The sequence below is a fragment of the Genypterus blacodes genome, unplaced genomic scaffold (genome assembly GCF_046128005.1).
Source record: "Genypterus blacodes isolate CSIRO-AG114 ecotype Tasmania unplaced genomic scaffold, CSIRO-AGI_Gbla_v1 ptg000040l_1, whole genome shotgun sequence".
NCBI classification, from domain to species: Eukaryota; Metazoa; Chordata; class Actinopteri; order Ophidiiformes; family Ophidiidae; genus Genypterus; species Genypterus blacodes.
The window spans coordinates 2,836,497-2,864,248 of record NW_027466853.1 but is presented as its reverse complement, the minus strand read 5'-3'; the positions used below and the strand labels follow the sequence as shown (position 1 = coordinate 2,864,248).

The 27,752-nt window shown below is 41.0% G+C and overlaps 2 protein-coding genes across 5 annotated transcripts; one reads left to right on the top strand and one right to left on the bottom strand.

Annotated features, from left to right (window-relative positions):
* Window positions 1–32: 32 nt before the first annotated feature.
* Window positions 33–26,406, bottom strand: nipal2 (NIPA like domain containing 2). 4 transcript variants are annotated; one of them, XM_076148489.1, is made up of 12 exons: window positions 26,158–26,406; window positions 16,153–16,237; window positions 10,909–10,977; window positions 6,985–7,153; window positions 5,901–5,960; window positions 5,477–5,598; window positions 4,107–4,203; window positions 3,565–3,700; window positions 1,569–1,657; window positions 717–780; window positions 530–627; window positions 33–391 (listed from the first exon to the last, which is right to left on the bottom strand). In XM_076148489.1, the coding sequence occupies exons 2-12, from the start codon at window positions 16,228–16,230 to the stop codon at window positions 294–296; spliced, it is 1,080 nt and encodes a 359-aa protein (XP_076004604.1). In that variant the 5' UTR covers window positions 16,231–16,237; window positions 26,158–26,406; the 3' UTR covers window positions 33–293. The 4 variants fall into 4 exon arrangements, with proteins under 4 accessions (XP_076004604.1, XP_076004603.1, XP_076004605.1 ...); XM_076148488.1 differs by lacking the exon at window positions 26,158–26,406 and adding an exon at window positions 19,719–19,794; XM_076148490.1 differs by lacking the exon at window positions 26,158–26,406 and adding an exon at window positions 19,719–19,794 and having other exon boundaries at window positions 5,519–5,598.
* Window positions 19,213–21,232, top strand: kcns2 (potassium voltage-gated channel modifier subfamily S member 2). The gene is made up of 2 exons (XM_076148487.1): window positions 19,213–19,440; window positions 19,675–21,232. Exons 1-2 carry the CDS (start codon window positions 19,392–19,394, stop codon window positions 21,114–21,116), a joined length of 1,491 nt encoding a protein of 496 aa, XP_076004602.1. The 5' UTR covers window positions 19,213–19,391; the 3' UTR covers window positions 21,117–21,232.
* Window positions 26,407–27,752: the final 1,346 nt, after the last annotated feature.

The window sequence follows — 27,752 nt, the reverse complement described above, 5'->3', positions numbered from 1 at the left end:
ACACATGACAAAGGATCTTGACAGTTGCAACATCTGGTTTGCTCTGTTTATTGACACCAGACAGACAGTACAAAAAAACTAATTTGAAGAATAAATGTATTTGGATTTGAAGTGAAATCTAAACTTAAAATGGCCTCCAACAATGCCCGTCAGCTGGCAATGGCTTCCATATATGCCCACTTATGTCTATAAATAAAGATGAACCAACAGAGATATCACCAAAGACCTCATTTTGCCACCTGTGACCAAGTGCAGACGGCAACACACTCCAGTTCCAGCAGATGGCTCTGGTCCTATGAATCTTCTGTTTGTCTGTTGCACATGAGTTTGGCTGCTAGCGATCCATACGTTGTCTTTGCCCCAGGCTGCACTCTGTCTGTGTGCTGTCTCCCTGTGAACATGCGGAACAGAGATCATTTGATGGACCTGCAGCAGGCAGACACGGTCAATCCAGGGTCTTTGTCTTCAGATTCATTTTGTCACTGCCCCTTATTCAACAAGCTTCTGATAAAACTTGATCCAATCTTACCTGGGATCTTATCCATGGCGATAAAAGTGCGGTCCTGCTGCTTAATCTTTGGCCGGTTTCTGGCTATCAGGAAAACTCCAAGGAAAGAGAGAAGACAACTGGAAAAGAGTTTGAGAGGTTTGTTGTCTTTTTCACGAATGCTGCATTTTATTAGGCTGCCATTACCAATGTCTCATGGAAAACTTACCCAAAAAGAAACATGAAGATGTTGAGTAAAGCCAAGCCCTCAAACTCCTGGTAAAATACGATTCCTGCACAATGAACAAGCACATGAAAGAGATCACAGTTAAGTAACATTTTGACAATTCTTCCACATTAGTAACAACAAACAAAACTACAGTGCCTTAGTGAATCCAGTCGAAAAACATTCCCCAGCCCTGCTGGATCCAAACATCCCCTCTTTGACCAGAACCATGCATGCAAGTGGAAAAATAACATTTAGTTAACCCAAATACCCCTAAATACTGAGCAGTAAGGAGGCTGATCACTTTCCTTCTGTAAACTAAAGGGAACAGACAGAAATAAAGGCTCCTCCTGTGGCCGACACTGGGTCAGTACTCAAATCATATTTCCCACCAGTGTTGAACTCCTCTGACCTTGGTTACTCTTACCATGACAGACACAATGAATCTGCGACTTGTAGTTTGGTGTAGTAAAAGACTCATTTAGTCAAATAGGGCACAGTGTACCTGCATCGCCCTGAGGGAATAGAATGAACTTATTGTGTATACATGTATGTGTGGGTGAACACAACCGCGGCACTATCACTCTAAACTTAAACCATAGCCTGCCTTTGCCTCTGCTTCTTTCTTTCTTGGCTGCCAGGCAGCAGCTTCAACAGGAAGCTCCTGTTCATCAAAACCTGATGATGAGGAACAGGGACTCCTTAGTGGTTTCCCTCTACCTGAGTGAAGAACCTTCTCCACTGTGCATCTTCTTCTGTTGTGTTGTCTCACTAATTGATTTCAAATGTTGCAGTAAGTTATCTAAACTTCAATTCCAGGAAAACCAAATGCCCTGAGTAAAGCTGCTCACATACCTGCAATAATGGCGCTTGCTGTGAAAAACACAAAGTTGATGGGAACCACCTCTGTGGCGTCAAACATCTTCATGGCCTGATTGAGAAATCTGTTGAGAGAGAAGAGGGAGATTAGGAGAAGAAGCTTAATCAAATATGTGCAAGGTGCTGCTGAAACAGGTTGAATGAGTTTTACTGTCGCTTTGATGGTCAAGCGGTCAGTTCTGACACCGTCCCACATGACACCTACAGCAACTCCGCAGGAACCTATGCCAGGATCCTGTTTGTTAACTTAAGCTCTGCCTTTAACACCATCATCCCCTCACTGCTGCAGGACAAGCTCTCCCAGCTCCACGTGCCCGACTCCACCTGCAGGTGGATCACAGACTTCCTGACAGGAAGCAGCACGTGAAGCTGGGGAAATACGTCTCGGCCTCACGCTCCATCAGCACCGGTTCCCCTCAAGGCTGCGTTCTTTCCCCTCTGCTCTTCTCCTTATATAGAAACGACTGCAACTCCAGTCATCATTCAGTCCAACTCCTGAAGTTCGTGGACAAAACCACCCTCATTGGACTCATCTCTGATGGGGACGAGTCGGCCTACAGGCAGGAGACTGACCGTCTGGTGAATTGGTGCAGGCAGAACAATCTGGAGCTTAATGCTCTGAAAACAAAGGAGATGGTCGTGGATTTCCGATTGAACGCAGCCCCACCTGCCCCCATCATTCTCTGTGACTCCCCAATTGACACTGTGGAGTCCCCTCGAGCTCCCACTTGAGGTCCTGGGAGATGATGGATTATCATGAGCTCGAAATTTGAGCTCAACATCAGCTCCCTCACCGAAAAAGCCCAGCAGAGGATGTTCTTCCTGCGGCAGCTGAAGAAGTTCAGCCTGCCAAAGACAATGATGGTACGCTTCTACTCTGCCATCATTGAGTCCATCCTCACCTCCTCCATCACCATCTGGTTCGCTGCAGCCAGTGCCAAGGACAAGAGCAGCTGCAACTGCAGCGTATCATCCCCTGGGCAGAGAAGGTGATCGGCTGCAGTCTGCCGTCCCTCCAGGACCTGTACGCCTCCCGGACCCTGAAGCGGGCAGGCAAGATTCTGGCCGACCCCTCCCACCCTGGACACAAACTGTTTTTAACCCTCCCCTCGAGCAGGAGGCTGAGGTCCATCAGGACCAAAACCTCACACCACAAATTGAGTTTCTTCCCTTCTGCAGTGGGCCTTATCAACAAGGCCTGGGTCTTCCACTGACTCATAATAAAGCCCTGCACATTCACTTGATTTAACAGTATTCTTAAGTTAATTTATTACAATAAACCCCTGCATGTTTTTTAACACTTTATTCATCAGTATTCATTTAGTTACCTTATTTAATTTAGTGTGTTTTTAATTTAAGTATTCGCCAGGCTGCTGTTCCTATATGTTGGTTTAAATATGTTGTTTTATATTTTGTCTTATATGTTGTTTCTTGTTGTCTTTTTTTATATGTTATAAGTTCGCACCTAGGACTCTCTTAAGTGTAAACTTAACTGGCGAATAAAGCGATTCTGATCTGATCTGATCTGAAAGGCTGCAGTCATGAATGTGTGTGCTAATGTCAGTGATGGCCACCACTTATGAAGTGAGTGGTGAGTGTTGGGCAGATCATTAAGAGAGGCAATAACATGTACTTGTAGGCATCTCCAGAGAGTGTGTGTACCAAATTTGTTGAGGTTTGGACAAGATTTGTCGGAGAAGAAGTTAAAGAACTGTTCAAAGACTCAAGGAAAAGGACAATGTATGACATCATTTTGACTGCAGGTCAACTGGTATGCAAGTTATGAGCAATAACTTCAAATGGCCACATGGTGCCATGGTGGAGATGAAATGAAAGTATGTGATTGGAACCCTAAGACAAAGGGGCTCCATATATATATATATATACAGTATAAATAGAGAGAGAGGTGGCATTATTCTAAGAAGCAAATACATATTTATAAATGAAAAAGAAAAAAGAAAAGTGGACTAACTTGATCTGGAAAGCGCAGGAAGCAATCATGATGACGAGCATGACATAGAAGATGGGGTAGGTGAGCTGTAGATGTCCTTTTATAGACTCTGTGATCATCCCTGACACAGCTTTAACTGATATGACAGTCAGAGAGGCTGCAAACACACAGAAACTACAGATTAGTCACAGTAAAAATCCGTACTGCTACATTGTTCTACAAACACTGATGCATGATGATGCTTTCAAAACGTGACAGGATAGGGGCAGTTGTTCATAAGGCATCATTGTCCAGGGTCCCATTGTCCCATAATCCACCTCTCCAAAAAGCACATCTTCATTATATATCTACACAAGCACATTTGAATTGTTTCAAATTGAGTCAAACTGAATTGTTCCCTTATTATATCATGCGTCATTCATCTTTTTCCACCATCAACAAACGACTCTTTACCCGAAGCAACAATGGGCAAGTGTATGGATCAATATGCAACCTTTTGATGAAGTAAAATGATTTCATCCATAACCTCTGCCCTCCATCATGCAGACTGCACTTGTTCATACCGAGCAGGGCCACCAGCAGCATGACGATGATGATGTTCTTCACATTCCTCCTCTTGTACAGATAGAGCAACGTGCAGAATAATGCCACCTCTATGAACTGGCAAGAGAGGGATAGAGTCGGGTTACACAGATCTATCAATGCAGCATTTCCTCAAACTCTGCATAGAAAACGTACATCTGTACTCTCTACATTCCCTGCACTTTGACTTCTTTAAGATTATTTACCAAAGTGCTGCATGCAGACAAGGAGCAGTGTGCTTTCACTGAAACAACTGACCATCTTACAGAAATGCAGCAAATGGCTGTGCATGAATTGGAAAGGTCCCGGGCTCTGAGTCAAACAGCATTCAGCTGGTAAAGGATCTAGTATGGCATAGTGCCAGTTAAAGAGAAGAAAGGAAAAACGGCAGGCTGACCTTTACAGTCTTCTCAAAGTCATCCTCGGGTCTCAATAAAGATTTTAAAGAAAACAATATTTTAAGAATGCATTATTCTTTTTTAACAATGGAATTAAAAATCAAAAGCTGTTTGATCAGAGTCTGGGTCTTTCCAGATGATGGCACAGTGTGTGTGTGGACATGTGGCTAACTGTAGCTTAGCATGCTTTAGCTTTATGTTTGGTTTCACTCTAACTCCACAGTTAATCACATTCTTTGAGGTTGTTCCAGAGGCATAGCATGACCTGAGACTATCTATCAAACATCTCCCCATCCAGCCCAATATCAGCTTGAAAGGTTTATTTCCCTGTTGTAACTGAAAGGTGTAAGGTAGGAGTGCTGGGTGCAGTAACAGTGTCACAGCTGCTACATGTGTTACTGATGCAAGGACAGACTGTTGTTTATCTATGCCTCACTTTTGAACTACACAAAATGTTGTTCTAAGTCGAATGTTAACCCTGTGAGGAGGAAGAGTCAGAGAAGTCTTTCTATGCTGCTGTGCACACTGATAAGAGCGAGCCCCTGGTGTTGGGGCATGTGTGGAGAAGCAGCAGGATGTGTGCCTGTTACCTCCACTGCGGATAGCTTTCTTTAAAACATCTGAGGTGCGTTTGGAACCAAACCAGACCTAAAATGTACGGTTGTGTCATGAGAAGGGTTTGTGAACATTTTGTTTCAGCTCTGGACATGATTTATCACAGTGGTAACAGCAATGTTTGTGCTGATAGCTGCCCGAGGCAAAATCGGAAGAGGAGAGCACTTGGGTGACTGTTACTGCATTTTGAGACAATGTGCACTTTACCACTGAGTGAGTTCTTTGCAACACAACAAAACAGACTTTAAAATGACATGTAATATTCCTCATTTTGGTATGAGCATCGAGCTAAAAGAACATGGCCATACACATTGTTGGTGTCTTAAAAGGTTGCATACAAGGTAAAGCAGGAAGGGCCAGCTTATGACATAGTACTGAACCAGATGGGCAGTGATGTGAGTGGAAGTGTGGGGGGCAAAGGTCACCAGGAGATATGTTCCTGTAACTGCCAAGGTTCCACCTGTGAACAAGAGATCACAGAGAATAAACCTTCATTAATCACCATTTTATATATGAAACTGTTTAATATAACTCTTTTCTGTGTGGACTTTAGTGCAGAGGAAGGATTCCACAAAAACACATTTGAATGGAACACTACAAATTCTTGTGTGGCCTTGGTGGAGGTGTGAGATCTAATCAGTACCCCTCTAGTTTTTCATTAGTAAAATGTGTTCACTCCATTATTTGACTTGTAAACTCAGCATTGTAATCTCAATATGTTGTAGATATATTGAAGAGCTTAGCTTGTAACCATGTACTCACCAACAATATCAGAGGCTCGCACTGTCTCCTTGAGAAAGACCACCGATATGACAGCGCTGGCTGCAAAGGGAAAATGCATTCAGGTTAGTTTTATATCGTCTCCCCCCCCTCAGACCAATCATATTGTTATTGTCGTCTCTTCCCCCCTGCCCCCATATCACAGTCTTTGTATCATATACCACAGGTGTCAAACTCAAGGCCCGCGGGCCGTTTCCGGCCCGCCACGTCATTTTATGTGGCCCGCAAGAGCAAAGAACATATATTTTTTAGCGTAAATTGTCCATAAACTACATTTCCCACAACGCATGTCGATTTTGTGACCCGCATAAATGCACCATTTCCACATCAGGGTCAGATCAGCGCTTAACAAAGGTGATTCTCCGAGGATAGATTCTCTGATATTTTAGTAAATGATTCTTTTTATGTGATCTCCGTTTGTGAGCGGCTTTCTGTGCCTTACGATCAATCTCCTTCATCGATTTGCGTGTTTGTTCTGGTAATGTCTTTGAATATTTTGCCTTCTACTTCTCTTATTTATTATAATTTCTCTTTGATTTCTCTCCATAAAGCAAGCATCATTATTAATTATTATTATTTATCTCCTGTATTGTTGTCAGTGAAAGCAAATTGTAACTGTCCAGGCAGAATTAAACTCTTATGTTCCTCCAAGACTTTTTGGAGTTATGCATGGATAGTGAGCCAGTTCAGTTCACATCTTATCTTATCACTTCTTATCTACAGAAGGGGGGGCCTTCAGAAAAAGTTTGGGAACCACTGAGTTAAGAAATTTCAGGTTCATCATATGTTTTGTAAAAAGATAGTTAAATAAAAGTAAACATTTGCAGTATGAACATGTACTTATTTTAACTAAAACAAAGGGAAAACTTGGAGTTTTCCATTTACATCCATTTATACATTATTATGCGATGATTTTGCTAATCCGGCCCACTTGAATCTCAATTGGGCTGAATGTGGCCCCACACTAAAATGAGTTTGACACCCGTCATATACGAAAAAAGATCCATCACATGACTTTTTGTGCCTTCACACCAGGATAATGCATGAGCCAAAACGTCTCACTCACCTATGACAGACACAGAGCCCAGTGGGGCGATGAGGGAAGCTGGGGCGAAGCCATAAGCAGCAAAGTTCCCAAGTTCCCCCACACCCATGAGAACAACACCGGACCACCACAGGACGGAGGTGTAGTAGGGCTTGGAGCCACATTGAGACTGACGGACGTGGGCATATTTCTGCTCCAAAGAGAGGAGAGTGGAGCACAAAGCAACAGGCAGATTAGGCAGGTCTGATAAATGGAGAGAAACAAAATTCATACATATATTAACAAATGTTGAAGACTTCAAACATGCTAAGAGGTGATGGAGTTGCTCAGTTGGGCAGATGCTGTAGTTGCCAACAACGGAATGGTTGATCAATTTTTATTCACCCTTTTGATAATTTGGGTCACAGCTGTCAAACTCAAGGCCCGCGGGCCGAATCCGGCCCGCCACGTCATTTGACGTGGCCCGCGAGAGCAAAGAGCTTTTAAGTGTAAATTGTCCATAAACTACATTTCCCACAACGCATGCCTATTTTGTGACACGCAAAGTGACGGCATTCCGCCACTAAAATGCAGCGTTTCCACATCAGCGTCAGACCAGCGCTTAACAAAGGTGATTTTCCGAGGATAGATTCTCTGATATTTTAGTAAATGACATGTAATCTCCATGACATGTAATTTCCATGAAATGTAATCTCTTTCATGTAATCTCCGTCTGTGAAAGGCTCTCCGTGCCTTACGATCTTCTCAAATCAATCTTCTTGATCGATATGCTCTCGCCAGCTTTCCACAGCAGTATCCAAATCGCTCTCTATATAGCAAGCACATTATCACTAATTGTTATTATTTTTCTCCTGTATTGTTGTCAGTGAAAGCAAATTGTAACTGTCCAGGCATAATTAAACTCTATGTTCCTCCAAGACTTTTTTAGAGTTATCCACGGATAGTGAGTCAGTTCAGTTCACATTTCTACACAGATGTATGTACATTCAAAATCATGCGGGGGGCAAGAACATATTCTTATCTACAGAAGGGGGGGCACTTCAGAAAAAGTTTGGGAACCACTGAGTTAAAAAAATTTCAGGTTGTTCATCATACGTTTTGTAAAAAGATAGTTAAATAAAAGTAAACCTTTGCAATATGAACCTGTACTTCCTTGCACTAAAACAAAGAGAACACTTGGAGTTGTCCATTTCCATCCATGTATAGGTTATCATGCTATTTTACTAACCCGGCCCACTTGAATCTAAATTGGGCTGAATGTAGCCCCAAACTAAAATGAGTTTGACACCCCTGATTTGGGTCATATATCCCAACAGCGTATTTGTGTGTTTTATGGCTGTTCTGCTGCGTCTCTGTGTTTTCCCCCTCCTCCACTGCTCCCCTATCGCTCTCCCTGTGTTTGGTTGTCCGTGTGCCGGTGTGGCCACTCCTCCAGGATCTCCACACACCTGCCTTCACTCAGCATCTCTCTTTCCAGCCACTCATGGTCAGATTGTTGTTTCTCACTTCATGGTACACACGTCAGGCCAGCTGATCCAGATTGCTAGTGACGTGATACTTCAAACATCAAACATTGAGCCCACGAGCTCGCAGAAATGATTGGAAAACAAATGTCTTTTAAAGAGCCGTCATTCTCCGCGCTGATTCACGATCACCTGTCTTCGCTTTGAGAAGAGTGAGTCGAGCCTGTCATGTTTGAGATTGCAAATGACGGTGACCTTAAAAGTTAGTTTGAGCTTATTTCATTACACTCTCTGGAATATTTTCACTCTGTTAGATGTTAAACGCATCGCATCGTTTCGCGGATGAGACCGGGAGTCTCACTGTGCCGTGAACGCGTCACTACACCGGAGCTACGTGGGGACGTTTAACGATCGCCAAGCCCTTCAGCCTTCCGCCGTGGAAACGACGCATGCGCATTTGTGCCTCCGCTGAGCGCCGTGTTTCCAGTTTAGCGCTGTCGCACCGCTGACGATGATTACGTGTGTGGACTAAACCAAGACAGGTGTGGACTAAACCAAGCTCGGCACATTCACACACAAACTTAAACCTCACCCCGATATATCTATATGGCTTTAAACTTCAACTCTGACTTTTGAATAATTTTGTTGTAATTTGTCATAGTTCGTCAATATGAGCTGAGACAACACCTCTGAGACAACACCTCTTCCAAATGTCCCACCGCACTCAATCAGTCATGGTTTAACCCGGCTTAATAAGATTTACCTGGAACTCTCTGATTTTGTTTCCCCCAACAAGATGACAGTGACAGACAAGAACCAAAACGGTCCTGATCCAATGAGAAGACAGCAGCAGGTAAGAAAAAACGCTCCTGATCCCCCAAAGAGATGACGGCAACAGGTAAGAACAAATGCTGCTGATGGTGACTGACACATGGGCACACGCTGCTGTGTGTTAAACTCTGTGTTTGTTGTTTTCCATACAGGCCTGCGAGCCTTGACTCTTTGGGTCCATGTGTGTTCCAGTGGCTGCCGCTGCACATGCTCCAAAACTGACACAATGGTGTTTGGGGTTCAGGTCTTTTTATGGAAATGTATTTCCAACCCTAGTATCAACCCTGTGCATTTCAACTTCAAGCATTTCAACTTCAAGCATTCAACTACAAGGATTTCTACTTCAAGCCTTTTCACTGCAATTGCAAGATTTCACATTTGAAGAGGGGAAGAATGTAAATGACGTTAGAGTAGGTGCCTCCCAAAAATCCAGCCCCCCCCGTCCTCGCCGTGGGAGGTGGAAACGGGTCGAGTCCAGGTTTGAGTACAGACGGGCTGCGTTTGCTTAATACCGGGTAGCTTTGCCAGCTGCACGGCTGCTAAGTGTCTGGACTCACATGGAAATGTCCTGGCTAACTGGGCTCTGGTCAAATTAGTTACATTGCACTTTTTAGTGAGCATTGTGCACTGAAATGTCAAATGAGTGTGAACATTTAGAGCGGGAACTGTGACCTGCACCCCCATTTCCAACATCCTGTAATTGTGAAGCAGGGTTTTCTGCAGTGAAACTGACGGAGTAGACTCCTGCAAGATTAATATCAATTGTGTGTTGGAAGTCGCTTTGGATAAATGACTGTAAAAGAATTAAAAATAGACTGGACATAAGGAACAAACTGCAGGTGTCATTGTCTCCCACCAACCCTTGATTGGACCGGCTCATTGCAGAGACACAAGCTCAGGGTAACTGAGTTGTATTTTTGATGCACTTAATATTTGTTTTTATGCCAGCCATATCATTTTATTTTGGATTCCGGTCCGCGAAAATCTTGTCTTGCATAAAACCGGTCCGTGGCCAAAAAAAGGTTGGGGATCGCTGCTATACTTAGGGTTAGGGTTAGTCATGATCTGGACCTTCACTTGTGTTTGCTGCTGGACATGCTGTGTATGCGATAAACTCTGAACTGCACCAGATTGCACTAGTTTGGCAGCTATATCAGACTAAGTTAAAGTACTTCTCTGGCCCGAGGCTTGGTAATTTTTACAGCAAAATTTTTATTCAAAAAGGCTCTGTTGGCCTAACAAACATATATTACAAAATCGTATCGTTCATTCTTCATCTGAAGACTTCTACATGCTCTCCACACCCTGGTAGCTCACACAGTCAGTACCTAACATATGATCAGTGATCCTGATGAACACAAACTGTTAAACAGAGAGCAAACTGGGAGAGGAAACAGTCTAGCTACAATAATAAATTAGTCTTATGTGCCTTCTGTGCACCAAATATCTGCAGTGCAGCTGGATACTGTGTTGTGATGCTGCTACTTAGTTGTATTGCTGTACTTCTGTTAGGCTCTTTGCTTTTGTTAGGCTCTTATCTTATTTTAATGCCCTTCATTGCTTTGCTCTATCCACTTTGCTGCTGTAACAATGTGAATTTCCCTGTTGTGGGGCGAATAAAGGATTATCTTATCTTACTACCGCTCCTTACCTGTATGTTCAGTGAAATGCTGATGAGAACATTCCCACATATGGAGACGATGATTCCCAGAAGATATATCTGTGGAAACAAACAACAGTAAACAGTAAGAAGATTAGGCGTCCTGTCACACGAACACTCATAACGCTGTTCAAACATCGTGAGACAGATTTGTAATACGAATCTCAGTTCTGACACTCGTATGCATCAGTAAAACACAAGAGACAAATGCAGACATAGCAAACACAAAACACACAATATGTAGTACTTTTCATAGGCCTCTTACACTCAATTGGAGACAGACAGACAACCACAAGAATGCTGGAGTAATTTGACAATATGGACAAAAATAAAATGTATCAAAACAATTATATTTATTTCCACCAACCCATTTTTGTTGGTTTATCTTGCACAACATGAGCAATATAACATGCAGCCATAAAGCCATAAAATGTGTTAGAAAAAAAAAATACACTACATAATACCTACACATTAGATCAAATAAAAATCAAACAATAAATGAAAAGTCATCCTAATGAAATCAGATGTTTTTTGTTCTAGACAGGGAGAGAATTACCCAATTAGATTAAATTGAACTTCATTTATATGGCACCAAATCACAATAGAATCTATCGCAAGGCACTTTACACAGCATTAAAACCCAACATTGTCCCATGAGCAAGCACCTGACAACAATGCAAGGCAAGGAAAAATTCCCCTTTAACGGCCGTATGGGCTTTAGGTGGGCGGCCAACTGCCTTGAGCGTTGGTTTTGGAGAGAAAGACAGAGAAAGGATAGAGACACACACAAACAGGAACAGGCAAGTATTTATATAGCACATTTCAACAACAAGGCAATTCGAAGGGCTTTACAAGAAAATATGAAAAGCATCGAGACGTGTAAAAGGAAAGTTACCACAGTTTCATAAAAAAACTAAAAATGGAATCAGTATGGGCTTGTCAGCCTCAAGTTTCAATGGCTGTTGTGGCTCAGAAGGCTGCATTTGTCTTCTATGTAAGTTTACCGTCAAAGGTCCCAGTATATTTTTTATTGTGTTTTATGTTGTCAATTAATGGGTGATGTGTTTGAACATTTTAATTTGCTGGATGTATCTGTTTAATTTGAATTAAAACACAGTGTTACAAGACAGTCTCACAGTATCTCACATTTTTCATAGGGCCGGGTCAGGGAAAATTCAAAATCTGGGTAATGCCCCTGAAATGCTAGGGCCAACCTTGGTTTGGTATGTTACAGTTATAGTGTACGCATAATATACTGTATACGAGCAGAATCCTCACTACACTGCTATAGTGACCAAGGGTTCTGTGGTTATTCTTTATCTGGCAGACAGTGCTGTGCATCACATGCTTCGTTCAATAAACCAACATCAATAAGCCTGTGATGCTTTCTATTACAGCAGGGGTGTCAAACTCATTTTAGTTTGGGGCCACATTCAGCCCAATTTAGATTCAAGTGGGCTGGATTAGTAAAGTCATAGCATAGAGTGTAACTTAAAGAGAGAGACAGAGAATACATCACCAGGTATGGTGAGAAATCCAAAACTGCTATGAATGTGTTGTTGACATGGATGTGTTTGTGAAAGTGAAAATCACCCAAACACCAGGTCATTTAACACACACCTTTACCATTAAGCCAGTGCAAACTCAGTGAGAGTGGGACAGACAGAGTTCCTGCTTCAGCAAAATGAAACAGGGTTGGTACACTGGGAGTGCCTTAGGGTGGCTGCTTACTTAGCAAACATTACACACTTTGCCTACGGAAAGCAAGACACCACAGATAGGTACTGTGAAATCTACTCTGTTGAAAGCAGATGTCTCTATAATCTTACCACAACTAGACAAGACTAACATATAATAACAAAAATGGCACATAGAATTAAAAATAATAAAATCTTTCCATTTAAACAGTCGTAAAATGAACTTGAATTGTTATTTCATATAGACTGTGAGAACCACAGGCAGAGTGTTTTGATTGTTTTAGCTGGAGTGACGACACACGCAAACACAAGTTCAGTCAGGTGAGTTTGTTTCAACAAAGGCAGAACTATGGGCGCAAGTTAAAATGTTCCAAAAAATAGACCTAGTAATATGTCTAATAGTCAGATCTGGTATGATCTTCACACATCTGTCCATCCTATCAACCCATTCCTTCTCTATACTCACTTATCCTATGTCAGGAACCAATCTAGGCAGTTATTGAGTGAGAGAAAAGCTACAACCCGAATAGGTTTACCAGTCTATTACTGTGCTAAAATCTCATCATACTCATATTGACCCTAACCTTCATGTCTTTTGGGGGTGGGAGGAAAGTAGACGAGACTCTCTTCAGATTCAAAACCTGGACCTTCTTGCTTTGAGATGAAAGCACAAAACCCCTGTCAATCTCTGCCTGAAAGACACACTAACATTTGCACTTCTGAATACTCTTACTGAAAGTATTCTTCAATCATAGTCCAGGTTAGAGTATGTAAACCTTGAATACCTGATAGAAGCTCCTTCTTGAAACGTTAACCTTCAAATATCTGCTGTAGCTGCTGATGAGACTCAAACAATATGATCGAATTAGACCAAACAACTCAACAAACAACAACAACATTTCTGGGATTTCTGCAATGAACAACAATAATGTCAACTCCTCTTGCCATTTGAAAACGCTGAATATCTTTGTTATACCATTCTGTTGTTCATTTACTTAAGTTATGGATTATTGTTTTGTTCCAACTTCACATGGCAGACAAACTGGGCAATACATTTCTATAAAATTTCGGGACACAATTTAGAATGCGTTGTTACCACAATGATAGTTGTCCAAATCACAGTGCTCCACGTGAACAGAGGCAATCTATGTGTGTGAGTGTGTCTGTCCTTTTTTATAGGGCAGAAAACCTCTATGACCAACAACTCCCTAACCTGTATCCCTGATTGGAAAACCTGGTTCTGATTAGCTTTTGGAAAAGTGATTACCTCAGATATTCAATTATTTATTATTATAACGTGGATGGTGAATGTTTTGTGACTTTGGTGAAGAGCAGATAATTCCACAGAATCCACTAACCTTTTCTTCTCACTAAACCAGTGAGAATGACAAATCCTTGCCCTTCTTCAATGCCAATGCCTGTCTTATTCCAACCTTAAACCTGTGTGCCCATTTATCAGCAGAAACACACACCTGAAAGTTTAACTGTTTTTCATCTACTGCAAACATTGCAATTACAGCGATACATTCCATTTGCAGCAAGTTTAGCTACTAAACTAGATCTGCAGGGATGAAAGCTGGATCGGTCTGTAGGAGATAGATATTGGGATTGGGATAGAGGGACTGATGGCACTGGTCCCCACTCCACACTAGGACACTGACCAACAGACAGTGCTGCTCTTTGTGTTCCCTGACAATGGGGATCTGTACCTCCCCGGGATGGGCTGATCTTTGCATGAGGCCCTTCAGTTTCTAAATTGGGGGTGGTGGGTACAGAAGATGCATGGGTGAGAGTTCAGATATAGAGATTGGGCGGAAGAAAGAAAGAGACAGATGCACACTAAAAAATAAAAATATCTATTGTTCATCCTGACCACAAGTCCAAAGATCTGTAATCCCTAAGGCTGAAAATGTCATTGCATACCAAAATGTAAGTGCTGACTGGACACACAGCATACTAATAATTCAGCTGCACTTGGAACCCTATTAGCAGTAAAGCTAAAACTGTACAGCAAGCACTAGCAGGGAAACAATGGGAAACAAGGGTGATTCAAATCAAAGGATTTACCGTCTAGGAAGCACGAATGTGATCGCATAATTTCATAGCAATCTGCTTGTTATAGACAAGTGTACAAGGGAAGATTGGCATTTGGCAGTAGTGAAATGAACAGCAGTTCATCAAAAGCACTGTGATGCACTTTCAACAGTTTTTTATTGACCTGAATAGGGACCACACATCTCTGTAATAGTTTCCATGGCAAACAGGCCCATCCATAGTCTTCTTCATTAGGCTATAACTACTGACCCAATGTAGTTGATATAGAGAATTAAATAAATATATACAAAATACCACCTGGAAAGTGAATAACAGCAGATGTTGTGCTAAAGAATCAAACATAACCTTATCTATGTTAACATTTTTAAAAACTTTTAACTATGATTCATTATTTCACGACAAAGCTGCAACAGCTCATTGTGCTACATATGCCTTCTATCTACTCTCACCATACATCACCAGGTATGGTGAGAAATACAAAACCGCCATGGATGTGTTTCTGTAAGTGAAAATCACCCAAACACCAGGCCATTTAACACACACCTTTACTATTAAGCCAGTGCAAACTCAGTGAGAGAGTGGGACGGAGAGAGTTATTGCTTCTGAGATGCTCACTGGGTCGTGGGTAGCTTTAGACACAGCAGGGCTGCCAGTAGTTGGCTGTACAGAACAGCTATTCTCTCATGGCCCACCAATAGGTCATTACTCACGCCTTTTATTCCTCCTCTCACTCTCTGTATCCACCCTCATCTGGTGATGTCACACAGAAGAAACATGGAAGAAAGAAAGCAACATGCTGGAAAGATGAGCATGTGGAGAATGTGTGTGTGCATGAGAATAGGAGGAGCGAGCACTGACTGACACACACTCACACACAGAAACATGGAATGACATGAGCAAACATGACACACATACAAACACAGGCTTGAACAGGCTTGTATCCTCTATGATCGGGCATAGAGAATCCACATTTCAGTCAAGAAATACAATGTTAAAAGTTCACAGGACAAAAAGATCTTTTCAACTCAATGATTTTGTTGTAAACACTTAACCTAAAGCCGCTAGATCTTTGAGGGTCCCTCATGTACCCAAAACAGTTTTAGAGACTGGGATTAAGTTTTATTTTTACAGCACATACTTTCATCTCTTCTTGGACATTAGTGTGTAACTTCCTGCTAAAGTAAATGTATAGTACTACTACTTCACTGATAAAACCATAAATCAATAGGTCATTCTAAATGTTCAGTCTCTTTGATAGACGTATTTCTTATGAACGTTTCGGGTTTTGTGTTAACCTAAATGAAAATATAGGAAACTTATTCAACTAATGAAACAAAGAAGCAAACATAAATATAGATAAAAACGTCCAACAAAAATCATATCAGTATTGGGCATTACGATGCACGAAATCATGTCTGACTGCTGCACATCACTTTAAACTCAATTGACAGATTTATATAATAAAAAGGTGACACAAACATACCCGCAGGGGATTTTCCCGGATGTCGGAGACCTGAGAGGCGGAGGTAACAAACTCATGTGTGGAACTTGAATTCGCCATGTTTCCCCTATCACGAAATAGGGAAATGTTATTAAAGCTCACAACTCCTGTTCTTTTCACATATTCATAAGCTTTCCCAACGCCGTCACCCTGTCAATAAATGTATCTGCTGTCACTCCAGTGACAGCCAGAGCGGAATGTTCGTCATTGTTTCGGGGGCCAATCAGGAGCCGGCGCCTGCTTCAGGTACTGTCGAACAAATAGCTTTTATGAAAAAAGCAAGTTAAAATTATATTAACAATTTGCGTGAATTTAAATGATCGAGTCAATGAGTGGCAAATGACGTTTATGGAGTTTGGAAGCTGGATTAACGTGTCATGACAGATATGCTATACATTTGGCTAATACTATTTGTCATTCTCTGTAGGTAACAATACTATGTTTACTTGCTATGCCATGCCCAGTCTATAAATACATGAATAAATATACGACAGCATGTGTCACAGGACCCATCTTGATAGAACTACCACTGCCATTCATTCAATACAGATATCGCTACAATTTACGAAGTGCAAGTGAACGCAGCGTGTGTGATCCGATGCCATTCTTTGCAATTCAATTCAAGATTTGTCACATACCTGTACATACGTGCATATGTACATACAGTGAAATGGATTGCCATGCTCACGGAGATTGTACCAATAGTAGCAATACTATGTGATAAATAGGACTAAGAGTCCAAAAAGGATAGGTACATGCTACAAATATAGAAACGCAGCAAACAAATAAGGGTACATACCGGGTACATAAACCGTAAAGTGGCTTCATACTATATATTGGGAGTACCTGGAGAGATCATTTTAATTTTCACCCGTAACTACACAGAGAATGGGGTTAAGGCAGGTTTGAAAGTGTGTGCAGCCAATCACATGGGCTTGCTTACTTCAATTAAACTCCCATCGTTGATGAGAATGTTTATGAAATATTGATGTCATAGCTGTCAGGGAGAAAAAGTCCAAGAGTGAAATATTGTTCCATTGCTGCCTGCAGCTTAGGCTCTGTATTTCCACACATGTATTGGCAGTAAGTACAAATCTGCTTTGACTTTGCTTAAATAAATTTTCAAATGCAGCTATAGACCAGACTTAGCTCTGAGCTGGATGGGGCTATATCAAACAGAGAGGACAGACAACTACAATAAATGATATGCCAAACAAGAGAGGATTATGATCACAACAATGGATGATGCTGAATGATCAATGGCTACTTAAGGTTTAATTTTAAGACATCTCATTCAGTACAGTGAAAACAGAAAGGAGTAATGGTTACTTACACTGTGGTTCAGGATCTAAATATATACATGTGTATATATATATATATATATATATATATATACATGTGTGTGTATATATATATATATATATATATATATATATATATACATATATATGTGTATATGTAAATATATATGTATGTATGCATGTATGTATATATATGTATATGTGTATATGTATGTGTATATGTATATGTATATATATATATGTATGTGTATATGTATTCATGTGTGGCTTATGTGTGGCTTATGGACTCATAATGGAACTTAAAAGAGAATCATATTATACACTGTATTGAGGATTGGTAAACAGTGAGCTGTTGAACATCATTTTATTGATATATACATACATTGTATATATATATATACATACATTGTATATATGTATATATATATGTATAAATATATATATTTATATGTGTATATATGTATGTATATATATATATTTATATGTGTATATATATGTATATAGATATATGTGTGTATATTTGTATATATATATGTATATTTATGTATATATGTATATATGTTTATATGTGTATATATATATATAATTAAATATTCATCTACAATTAAATATTTTCAAGGAAATAGCACCAGCATACACTGTTGAAAGAATGTCACATAATATTAAAATAGCATTCACATGTGTGGCTTATGGAGTCATTATGGAACTTAAAAATGGAACTTAAAATAGCATTCACATGTGTGGCTTATGGAGTCATTACGGAACTTAAAAGAGAATCATATTATACACTGTATTGAGGATTAGTAAACAGTGAGCTGTTGAACATCATTTTATTGATATATACATACATTGTATATATATATATATATATATACATACATTGTATATATATATATATATATATACATACATTGTATATATGTATATATATGTATAAATATATATATTTATATGTGTATATATGTATGTATAGTTATATATTTATATGTGTATATATATGTATATAGATATATGTGTGTATATTTGTATATATATATGTATATTTATGTATATATGTATATATGTTTATATGTGTATATATATATATAATTAAATATTCATCTACAATTAAATATTTTCAAGGAAATAGCACCAGCATACACTGTTGAAAGAATGTCACATAATATTAAAATAGCATTCACATGTGTGGCTTATGGAGTCATTATGGAACTTAAAAGGCCTTATTATTGTTTCTGGTAAAATTATTGTAAATTTTCTTGAATCTCCATGATAATGTTTTCAATTTCTTTCCTCCAGTCATAATTTGTGCTAGCACAGGCTCCTAAGCCTATATGGCCTTCAGGTTGGTTGTATTTGAGGGTGTGATGTAAATTCATTGTAGTTTACTGTATAATTTTTGTAAGTGTTATGCTCCTCTATCTGGATTGCTCTGTGCGTGTTGTTTCCTTTCCCTTCTGCTAGAGCTGTGCCTCGCCCCTCAGCACCATGATGGTGAAATCACTCTGCGAGGGCGGTGCAGACACAAAGGGAGAGAGAGAGAGCTACGTGTTGCTGCTCAGCAACAGATAGGGAGAGAGAGCAAGAGAGAGAGAGACGGAGAGATTCCCTCGCATAAACAAAAGAGGCTTGCAGGGCGTGTGTCTGTTCCTCTGTCTCCAAGGGCTTACTGTCATAAATGCAGCCTGAACCAGAAGCAGAAGGTGTGAGACATCGTTTCGGTGTAACGGTTGCTGTAGCTACAACAAGCCTGCAGGATCCGGGAAGGGAAACATCTTATTTAGCTTTTGTGGAGGGAACATTGTATCTGTCATCACGCCTTCTCATCCTCCTTTCCAAGCTGTGAGGACCAGCCTGACGGAGGAGCATCTGTGCGGCTCACAACTTGCAATACGTCAGCAATATGTCATCACTGGAGCTGATATGGAAAGTGCTCTTGTAGGAGTATTGGGGCAACCGACCACACTTAAGAGTAAGTTCCATTAGATTCATTTGTTCAGCTTGTTTTTAAAGCATCATTCCATGTATTTTGGGAGACATGTGGTTGAGACTCAGTGCCACTTTGGTCCTTTACTTCAAAAACGGTGTGACATTCATTTAGAGAGCATTCTACCATGTAAAAATACAACTGACTGAGTGACTGTGACTGTTATGTATATTTCTGTAAACTTGCTATCTTATTCTTTGTGTGCACTTCTCTCTCTAGACATGACAGGTCTGGTCCTTGGGGAACCGAGCAGTGGGACTCACATGGAGGATAATTCTGGCATCCGCATCAACGTGGGTGGTTTCAAGAAGAGGCTCCTGTTCAACACTCTCTCCAGGTTCCCTGAGACAAGGCTAGCACGCCTCCTTCACTGTCAGTCCAAGGAGTCCATACTGGAGCTGTGCGATGACTACGATGACACAGAGAAAGAGTTCTACTTCGACAGGAATCCTGCTCTATTTCCTTATGTGTTGAATTTCTACAACACCGGGCGCCTGCATGTCATGGCTGAGCTGTGCATCTTCTCCTTCAGTCAGGAGATTGAGTACTGGGGAATTAATGAGTTCTTCATTGACTCCTGCTGCAGCAGCACTTACCATTGTAGGAAAATGGACGAGGAACGGGAGGACTGGGATGATCGGAGCGATGAAGGGAGCACTACTTCATCCTTTGACGAGCTGCTAGAGTTTTATAACGACGCTACCAAATTTGATAAGCAGCTGCTTGGGAGCACACGGAGGCGTGTCTGGTTAATGTTAGATAACCCTGGATACTCCCTGGCAAGCCGTATCATTAGCATCCTATCTATCATTGTGGTGCTTTGTTCCATTGCCACTATGTGCATGAACAGCATGACTGAGTTCAGCCTGCTGGACAATGAGGGGAAACCTAAGGAGGACCCCCGCTTTGAGACAGTTGAACACTTTGGGATCGGGTGGTTCACTTTGGAGCTATTTGCAAGGTTCTTGGTGGCCCCCGAACTCCTGCATTTCTTTGAGCACCCATTAAACCTGATAGACTTAGTTTCCATACTCCCGTTTTATTTGACACTCCTCATAAATTTAGTAGCAGAGAGCAGCCCAGCTTTGGCCAACATGGGACGCATTGCTCAAGTGCTGCGGCTAATGAGGATATTCCGCATTCTCAAGCTGGCCCGTCACTCCACAGGCCTGCGCTCATTGGGGGCCACGCTCAGGAACAGCTACAAAGAAGTGGGCCTGCTGCTTCTCTACCTGGCTGTTGGGGTGTCCTTCTTCTCTGTGATGGCTTACACTGTAGAGAAAGAGGACAGTGAGGATTTCTCCACCATCCCAGCATGCTGGTGGTGGGCCACTGTAAGCATGACCACAGTCGGGTATGGAGACGTGGTGCCCGTGTCCATAGCAGGAAAGCTGACTGCTTCAGCCTGTATCCTGGCAGGAATCTTAGTTGTTGTGCTTCCAATTACACTCATTTTCAATAAGTTTTCTCTCTTCTACAAGAGACAAAAACAGCTGGAGATTGCAATGAGAAGCTGTGACTTTGATGAGGGAATAAAAGAGGTGCCGTCAGTCAACCTGAGGAACTATTATGCACACAAAGTAAAATCTCTCATGGTGAGTTTGTCAAATATGAGTCGGAGTTCCCCGAGTGAACATAGTCTGAATGAATCATTACAATGAGAAGGAGAGAGGAAGAGGGAGAGAGAGAGTTCATGTTTACGTGGCAGTGACTGCATCAGGGGCTGTTCAGGGTGCTGAAACCTCTGGCTCTCTGGATCCAAAACCCCCTCTGTCTGCCTCTATATGGATCAATAATATGTTAATCTGTGCGTCAATCCAAATGATAAGATAATGAATTATGTTACACACGCATGATATTATATTTCCCTGTGCAAGGTCAAGTGTTTAGACAAAATAATTAAATGATATACAGTAACAAAGAAAGAATGCAGTAGACGTTTCCAGTCCTGTACATGGTGCCACAACATAACAATGTAGTCTTACTGTTTAGCTATACTTGTGATCAAATATGTCTGGAGTAACATCGGTTCTATCTCTTATGAAGGAGTATTATATGTAATTGTACTGTTGCAACATTATTTCAGAATCTGTATTAAACAAGAAATACATGACATAGTTTCTATTTTTCACGTGTACAGGAAGGCTGGTTTTATTCTCTTAGTGATTGAGATAACAGATGGATTCAGCGACTTGGCAGGCTTGGCAACAACCACTCAGAGCTGACATGTTGAATAATTGTATCCACGCAGGGTTTGTTCTTTGCCAACCCATCTCATCAAGCAAGCGGCATTCGTTTGTCATCTATTAATACAACTTGCTAATAAACTGTCAGGTTTAAATGCCAGCGACATTCATGGTTATGGGTCATTAGCAGCAAAACAGCATTACCGATCTATCAGCACTGTGTTACACTTGTAATGCGTTCTGGCCTACAATTTCGTTCAATATCTATTACTGCTTGACAAACCATTAATTCTCCTGTCACTTTAACAGTTCATTTTTGGTTCTGGTTGGCTGGAATCACCTTCATACTTTACAATGAAAAGGTTTCTCCAGGATTCCTTTGGTCTATCTACACCTAGTCATTCGTTCATCCACTTCCATTTGCACCTAACTCGATTTTCTGCCAGTTTTTGTATCTCCCCCCTTTCTGGACCCATTTGGACCAGAGTTTTCCCCATGCGTTTTGATATTCCTTACCAATGTTCTTTAATTAGCTGCCAAAGTTGAGTGGCTGCGGCTTAATCTTCAAAATGTGCTGTACCTCATGAATGGCACTTGGTGGACATGTGAACTCACTACTTAAACAGAAAACATAATAACATAATAATAATTGGAGGACTACTCGATCTTGGCAAAAGTCTGCACTGTCTGAATGCCTTTGTGATAGATAGCTGCAATGAACACAATAACTCTCTCTGTTACATCAGCAAACCTCCTGCTTCAGGCTTTCCTGCCAGTACCGAAGATTTGGAGCCAAGCGCGTCTCCCTCTTGACCCCACACCACAATGGACAAACCCACAATGCCGCACGGACCCCCTCAAAGCAGCCTGGGACCTGACAGACTTGATCCCGGGCCTATCACACCATTTTGATATTTGAATTATTAATTGGAATATTCCAAATGTATGCTAAGCCCTTGAGGCCAGATCAATCACCCGCTATCCTTTCCTCTTTGTAAGAAGGGGTGGTTCCCAGACGAACTTTAATTTGATTAAAGTTATCAATTTTGATATCCCTGATAGCCGAATTGCACCTACAGTACATACATGATGAATATATAACATTGTGATTTTCGCATTGCACTGCCCCTTAACACACATAATGCACAGATTTGCTCATTCGGTACAGTGTATGTGCATTTGTGTGTCTAGGCTTTTGCATTCATATACAGCACATACCAATGGGTGCGTCCAATGAGGTATATATTCAAACCTGCAGCAGGAGCATCATCTGCCAATTGTATAAACCTCTATTAACCCTTGTATTGTCCCTGGGGTCAAATTGACCCCGAGGACAATACAATACTAAAAAGTTGATAAAATGTATTTTCTTTCATCAAATTGTCTGAAATTTATAGGGGTTGTTTGACACAATGCTATTCATGATCAGAAGAAATTTGAAGGGATTTGATTGAATTTTGGGTGTTTTATTGAATTGTGTTATCCTTTGCTCCTGGGTTCAAAATGGTCCCGAAGCACAAAGTGGTGTAATGGGGCAAAAAGTCACACCAGACTGCTTTCGAACACATCTTTGATCTTGGATGTTTGATGTGTGTGGTCAAGCAATGGTTATTTAATAATAGGACAACAACAAGAGGTATGGGCAGCATGCGATGCCAGGTCCATTAAACATGATTTTTTGGGTCGGCCCAAATCCCTGCCTTACTTTACCTACTTTACGCAAACAAGCGCTATTGGCCCTAAATTCTAAAATTAAGGGACATTTTTATGGTAATGGGTTGGACTGGAGTTAGACTAAAGGTGTAACACAAAATTAATAGAAAATTTATACTTACTTTATACTATGCTTTGAATAACAGTCAAACCATTTTGGGGTCAATTTGACCCCAGAGGACAATAGGTGTTAGTATTTGCTTTCATTCCAAATTTTCCAAAAAGCACCCTCACTAAACTTTGACAAATTCCACTCCGGTTCATGTCAAATAGTCAAAATCATATCAAATATTTAAAAAAAAAATGTATCCTATTTTTTAAACTGAAAAATAGGGTATATTCTATCTAAACAAGGCCTTTTGGCCCTAAATTCCAAAATGAATGGAAAATTTTCTGGTGATGCGTTGGACTGGAGTCAGACTTAAGGTGTGACACAGAAATAATTGAAAATTGATGCTTAAAATTTGAATGACAGTCAAACCATTTTGGGGTCAATTTGACCCCAGAGGAAAAATAGGTGTTGGTATTTGCTGCCATTCAAAAAAATCAAAAACAGCACCCTCACTAAACTTTGACAAATTCCACTCTGGTTCATGTCAAATAGTCAAGATCATATCAAATATTAAAAAAAAAAATGTATTCTATTTTTTAAACAAAAAAATAGGGTATATTTTATGTAAAAAAAGGCCTTTTGGCCCGAAATTCCAAAATGAATGGAAACATTTCTGGTGGTGCGTTGATCTGGAGTCAGACTAAAGGTGTGACACAAAAATAATTGAAAATTAACACTTGATGCTTTAGATAATAGTCAAACAATTTGGGGTCAATTTGACCCCAGAGGACAATAGGTGTATGTAAAACGGGAGGACATTATGAGGGAAGCATTCTGGGATTTTGTGCATGACCAGCTGCTATTTTCCCTTTTCGTTACACAGTGTGGGAAGATTGGTTCTAGTCTGTGTACTTGTTTCTTTCTCTCGCCAGTCTGCCTCTTTCTACCATATTTGATCTGTGCACTCTCTAAAAATAATCTCTCATTACATGGATCATGGCACAACTAATTATCAACTACAGCTTTTATGCAAATGAAGACACAGGTAACACTGATCAAGACCTTTTTTCCTTCATGAAATCAAGGAAGTCTTTATTTGGAGTTAATACTTTGGTTCTGTTGAGCTTTTGATTTCAATACCCCCGCAAAGCTGCCTGTCCGGACTCTGTCTCCCCCTCCACGCTTAAGTACTGCGCTGATCAGCTGTCTCCGGTGTTCACCGACATCTTTAACACCTCACTGGAGGCATGCCACGTACCAGCCTGCTTCAAAGCATCAACCATCACCCCCATACTCAAGAAGCCAAGGACCACAGGACTTAACGATGCCAAGATCCTGTTTGTGGACTCTTATCTACAGAAGGGGGGCCCTTCAGAAAAAGTTTGGGAACCACTGAGTTAAGAAATTTTAGGTTGTTCATCATATCACACCTGCACCTTTTTTTTTAACACTTTTCAACACTTTACTCAACAGTACTCATTTAGCTAATTTATTTCATTTAGTGTTTTTTTTTTATTATTTAATTCCCGAGCTGCTGTTCTTATATGTTGTTTTATATGTTGTTTTAAATGTTGTTTTTTGTTGTCTCTTTATGTTATTCGTATGCACCAAGGACAAGAGCAAATTCCTCTTAAGTGTTAACTTAACTGGCGATTAAAGCGATTCTGATTCTGATTCTGATATGTTTTGTGAAAAGATAGTTAAATAAAAGTAAACATTTGCAATATGAACCTGTACTTCTTTGCACTAAAACAAAGGGAAAACTTGGAGTTGTCCATTTACATCCATTTATACGTTATTATTATTATGATTTTACTAATCCGGCCCACTTGAATCTAAATTGGGCTGAATGTGGCCCCAAACTAAAATGAGTTTGACATCCCTGTTATAGTTCATTCCTGGATGGTGGAGGTGGAAAAATTCAGAAACTGAAAAAAAGTGAAGAGTGACGAAACAGTGCAACACTCACATCTGGTGGTAGAGAATAAATTTGCAGCTCACATATCAAACAGTGCACAGACTGAGAGATCTAAGTAAACTCACATGCGTCTTTGAACAATCAAAAGCATGTTCATCTTTGATTGTGTCCAGGCCTCTCAGTTGTCCTCTGACAAATGTTTGAGCTGTTAAGAACAAAATAATTACATCTACAGACGAAGAACAGAAAGCAGCTATTTGGAACCACTTCATCACAATTCCAATGAGCCATGGAAAGGCAGCAGTGAATTGCACGTCCGACCCCATGATCCTTCAAAGTCCATTTTTGTCCAAGTCGTCATATCAAACCACTGTCACTGATTACTTCTCATTCAACCAGTCTGTCTGTGCTGCGGCACACTGGTTGAAAAACACTGTCCTACACACACATGCACTGGAGGAGGCACCGCAGGCAGCCAGCAGCCGGCGCCAGTGAAACAGGTTGGGGTTCGGTGCCTTGCTCAAGGGCACAGTTTTACTCGAACCGGCCAGCCTCCGGATCCTAAGCAGAGTCCCCTATGGACTGCGCCACTGCCTATGTCAACTGTCTGTGATCATACACCATAGATCAAACACTAGAAATAATGCTGGAACGCTTGGTGCAAAGTGCAAAGACGAACTGGCACAGTGGGAGGGAAACAGACTGACTAAATAAACTAACCAATGACGGATGGTGAAGAACAGGTTAGTCTAATCAGGAAGAGGAAAGAACTGCAACAGGCATAGGGATCTCTAATGACACATTTAAACAGGAATAAAAGGAAGGAGTATTACCTGGTCAGCAGGTGTCAAAGACATTTGGTTAAAAATGAGGCTTTGTCTAGGGCTTCATGCTATTTAAGGAGAGCTTATTCCTTCACTGAACGTACTCCAGGAGAACTCTGGCCCGCTCTAGGGCACACATCTATCTGCTGTTCAGAGACAGAACAAATGCAACAATCTGGAATCAACATTGAGAAGGAACAACATCAGGAAAATAGGGGTGTCTGAAGGACAAGATATCTGCTCCACCACTGCTATGTCAGAGCTACTGAAAAACTGTTTAACTTGGCAGAGAGTCCGCTACTGGGCAGAGCCCACTGCTCCCTGCAGCTAAACAAGGGCAACCTCCACCCGTCTACACAATCACGTGAAAGCACAAGCACAATGATGTAATTGTGGTCTGTTGTTGAAGCTCCAGATTAAAACGTTTTGTTAGTGACTGGAAGCTAGAGCAATCCATCAAAAATTCAAAATATTTTCTTATGATACCTATGGGGGTGATAAAATCCTTCACCTACCATGCCTTCATTCCTCCATTAAAACAAAGGCTAAGGCTACTTCACTGTGTGTGTGTGTGTGTGTGTGTGTGTGTGTGTGTGTGTGTGTGTGTGTGTGTGTGTGTGTGTGTGTGTGTGTGCGTGTGCGTGTCAAGACTGTGTGTGCAAGTTAAAAAGAGAGACGGAGGAGGGAGATTCGCCTCATTGCCTGCACCACCAGTCTGATTCCCGTAGCGCTCATGTGCCGGGCCCAGAGTCCTAACTGGAGAACAGTCTGAATAGATGCCTGACATGTTCTTAAGGGTCGGTGGCAGGAGGGGAAATCACATCTTTCCTGCCACCCCTTTCACCTCTATGAACAAGAACACACATCCATTTCAGTGCACACAAAAACTTTAACAAAGGCAGGCACACTAAACATGTGGTGTAATATGGTCATATAGAGAAAGTCCTCATGTTTAAAATGATTATACCATACATTTTCTGTTGTGAATATTCATTTTCAATGAATTGTAGCTTAGGTTGGTTAGACATTTGTAAATTGAATACTAGACATGCATAGCAAGTATGAAGCGGCCCAAGCACCCTGATGAAATCGGCAAATCCATGTCAGCATGGAGCCAGTTGGAAGGGAATGTAGTTTTAGGTGAACAGGAAAGTTTTCTCACAGGAATCAGAATGGCCAACACTTGGTGCATTCTGCGTTTGTGGCCAAAGATGATCAAAGATGTATAGCTACGAATTCTTTGATAACTTTTGAAAAAGGCTACATCATCCGGTGCTACCGGGGTGCTTGTGTGTCATCTGAGCCAGCTGGTGCACCGAGGATTTGCTGGGGGATGCTCCTACCAACATTTCCATCCTAGACTGGATAATGTGAATGGGGTTGGTTGAACTCCCACTTGGGGTTCCCACATTGCAGGAGAGCTCCCAATCGGGTTCATTGGAAAAGGGTATCATAGTCTTTTTCCAAATAGGAAATCACTTTGGAATCCTGGTTGATGGGTAAAATATATGCAAAGGTGTCATAAATCCAGTTTCTTGGCACGAGGAATGTGAAAGCAGGTTCAGTTGGTTCAGAGTTGAAGGTTTTATTAGGAGATAACAGTC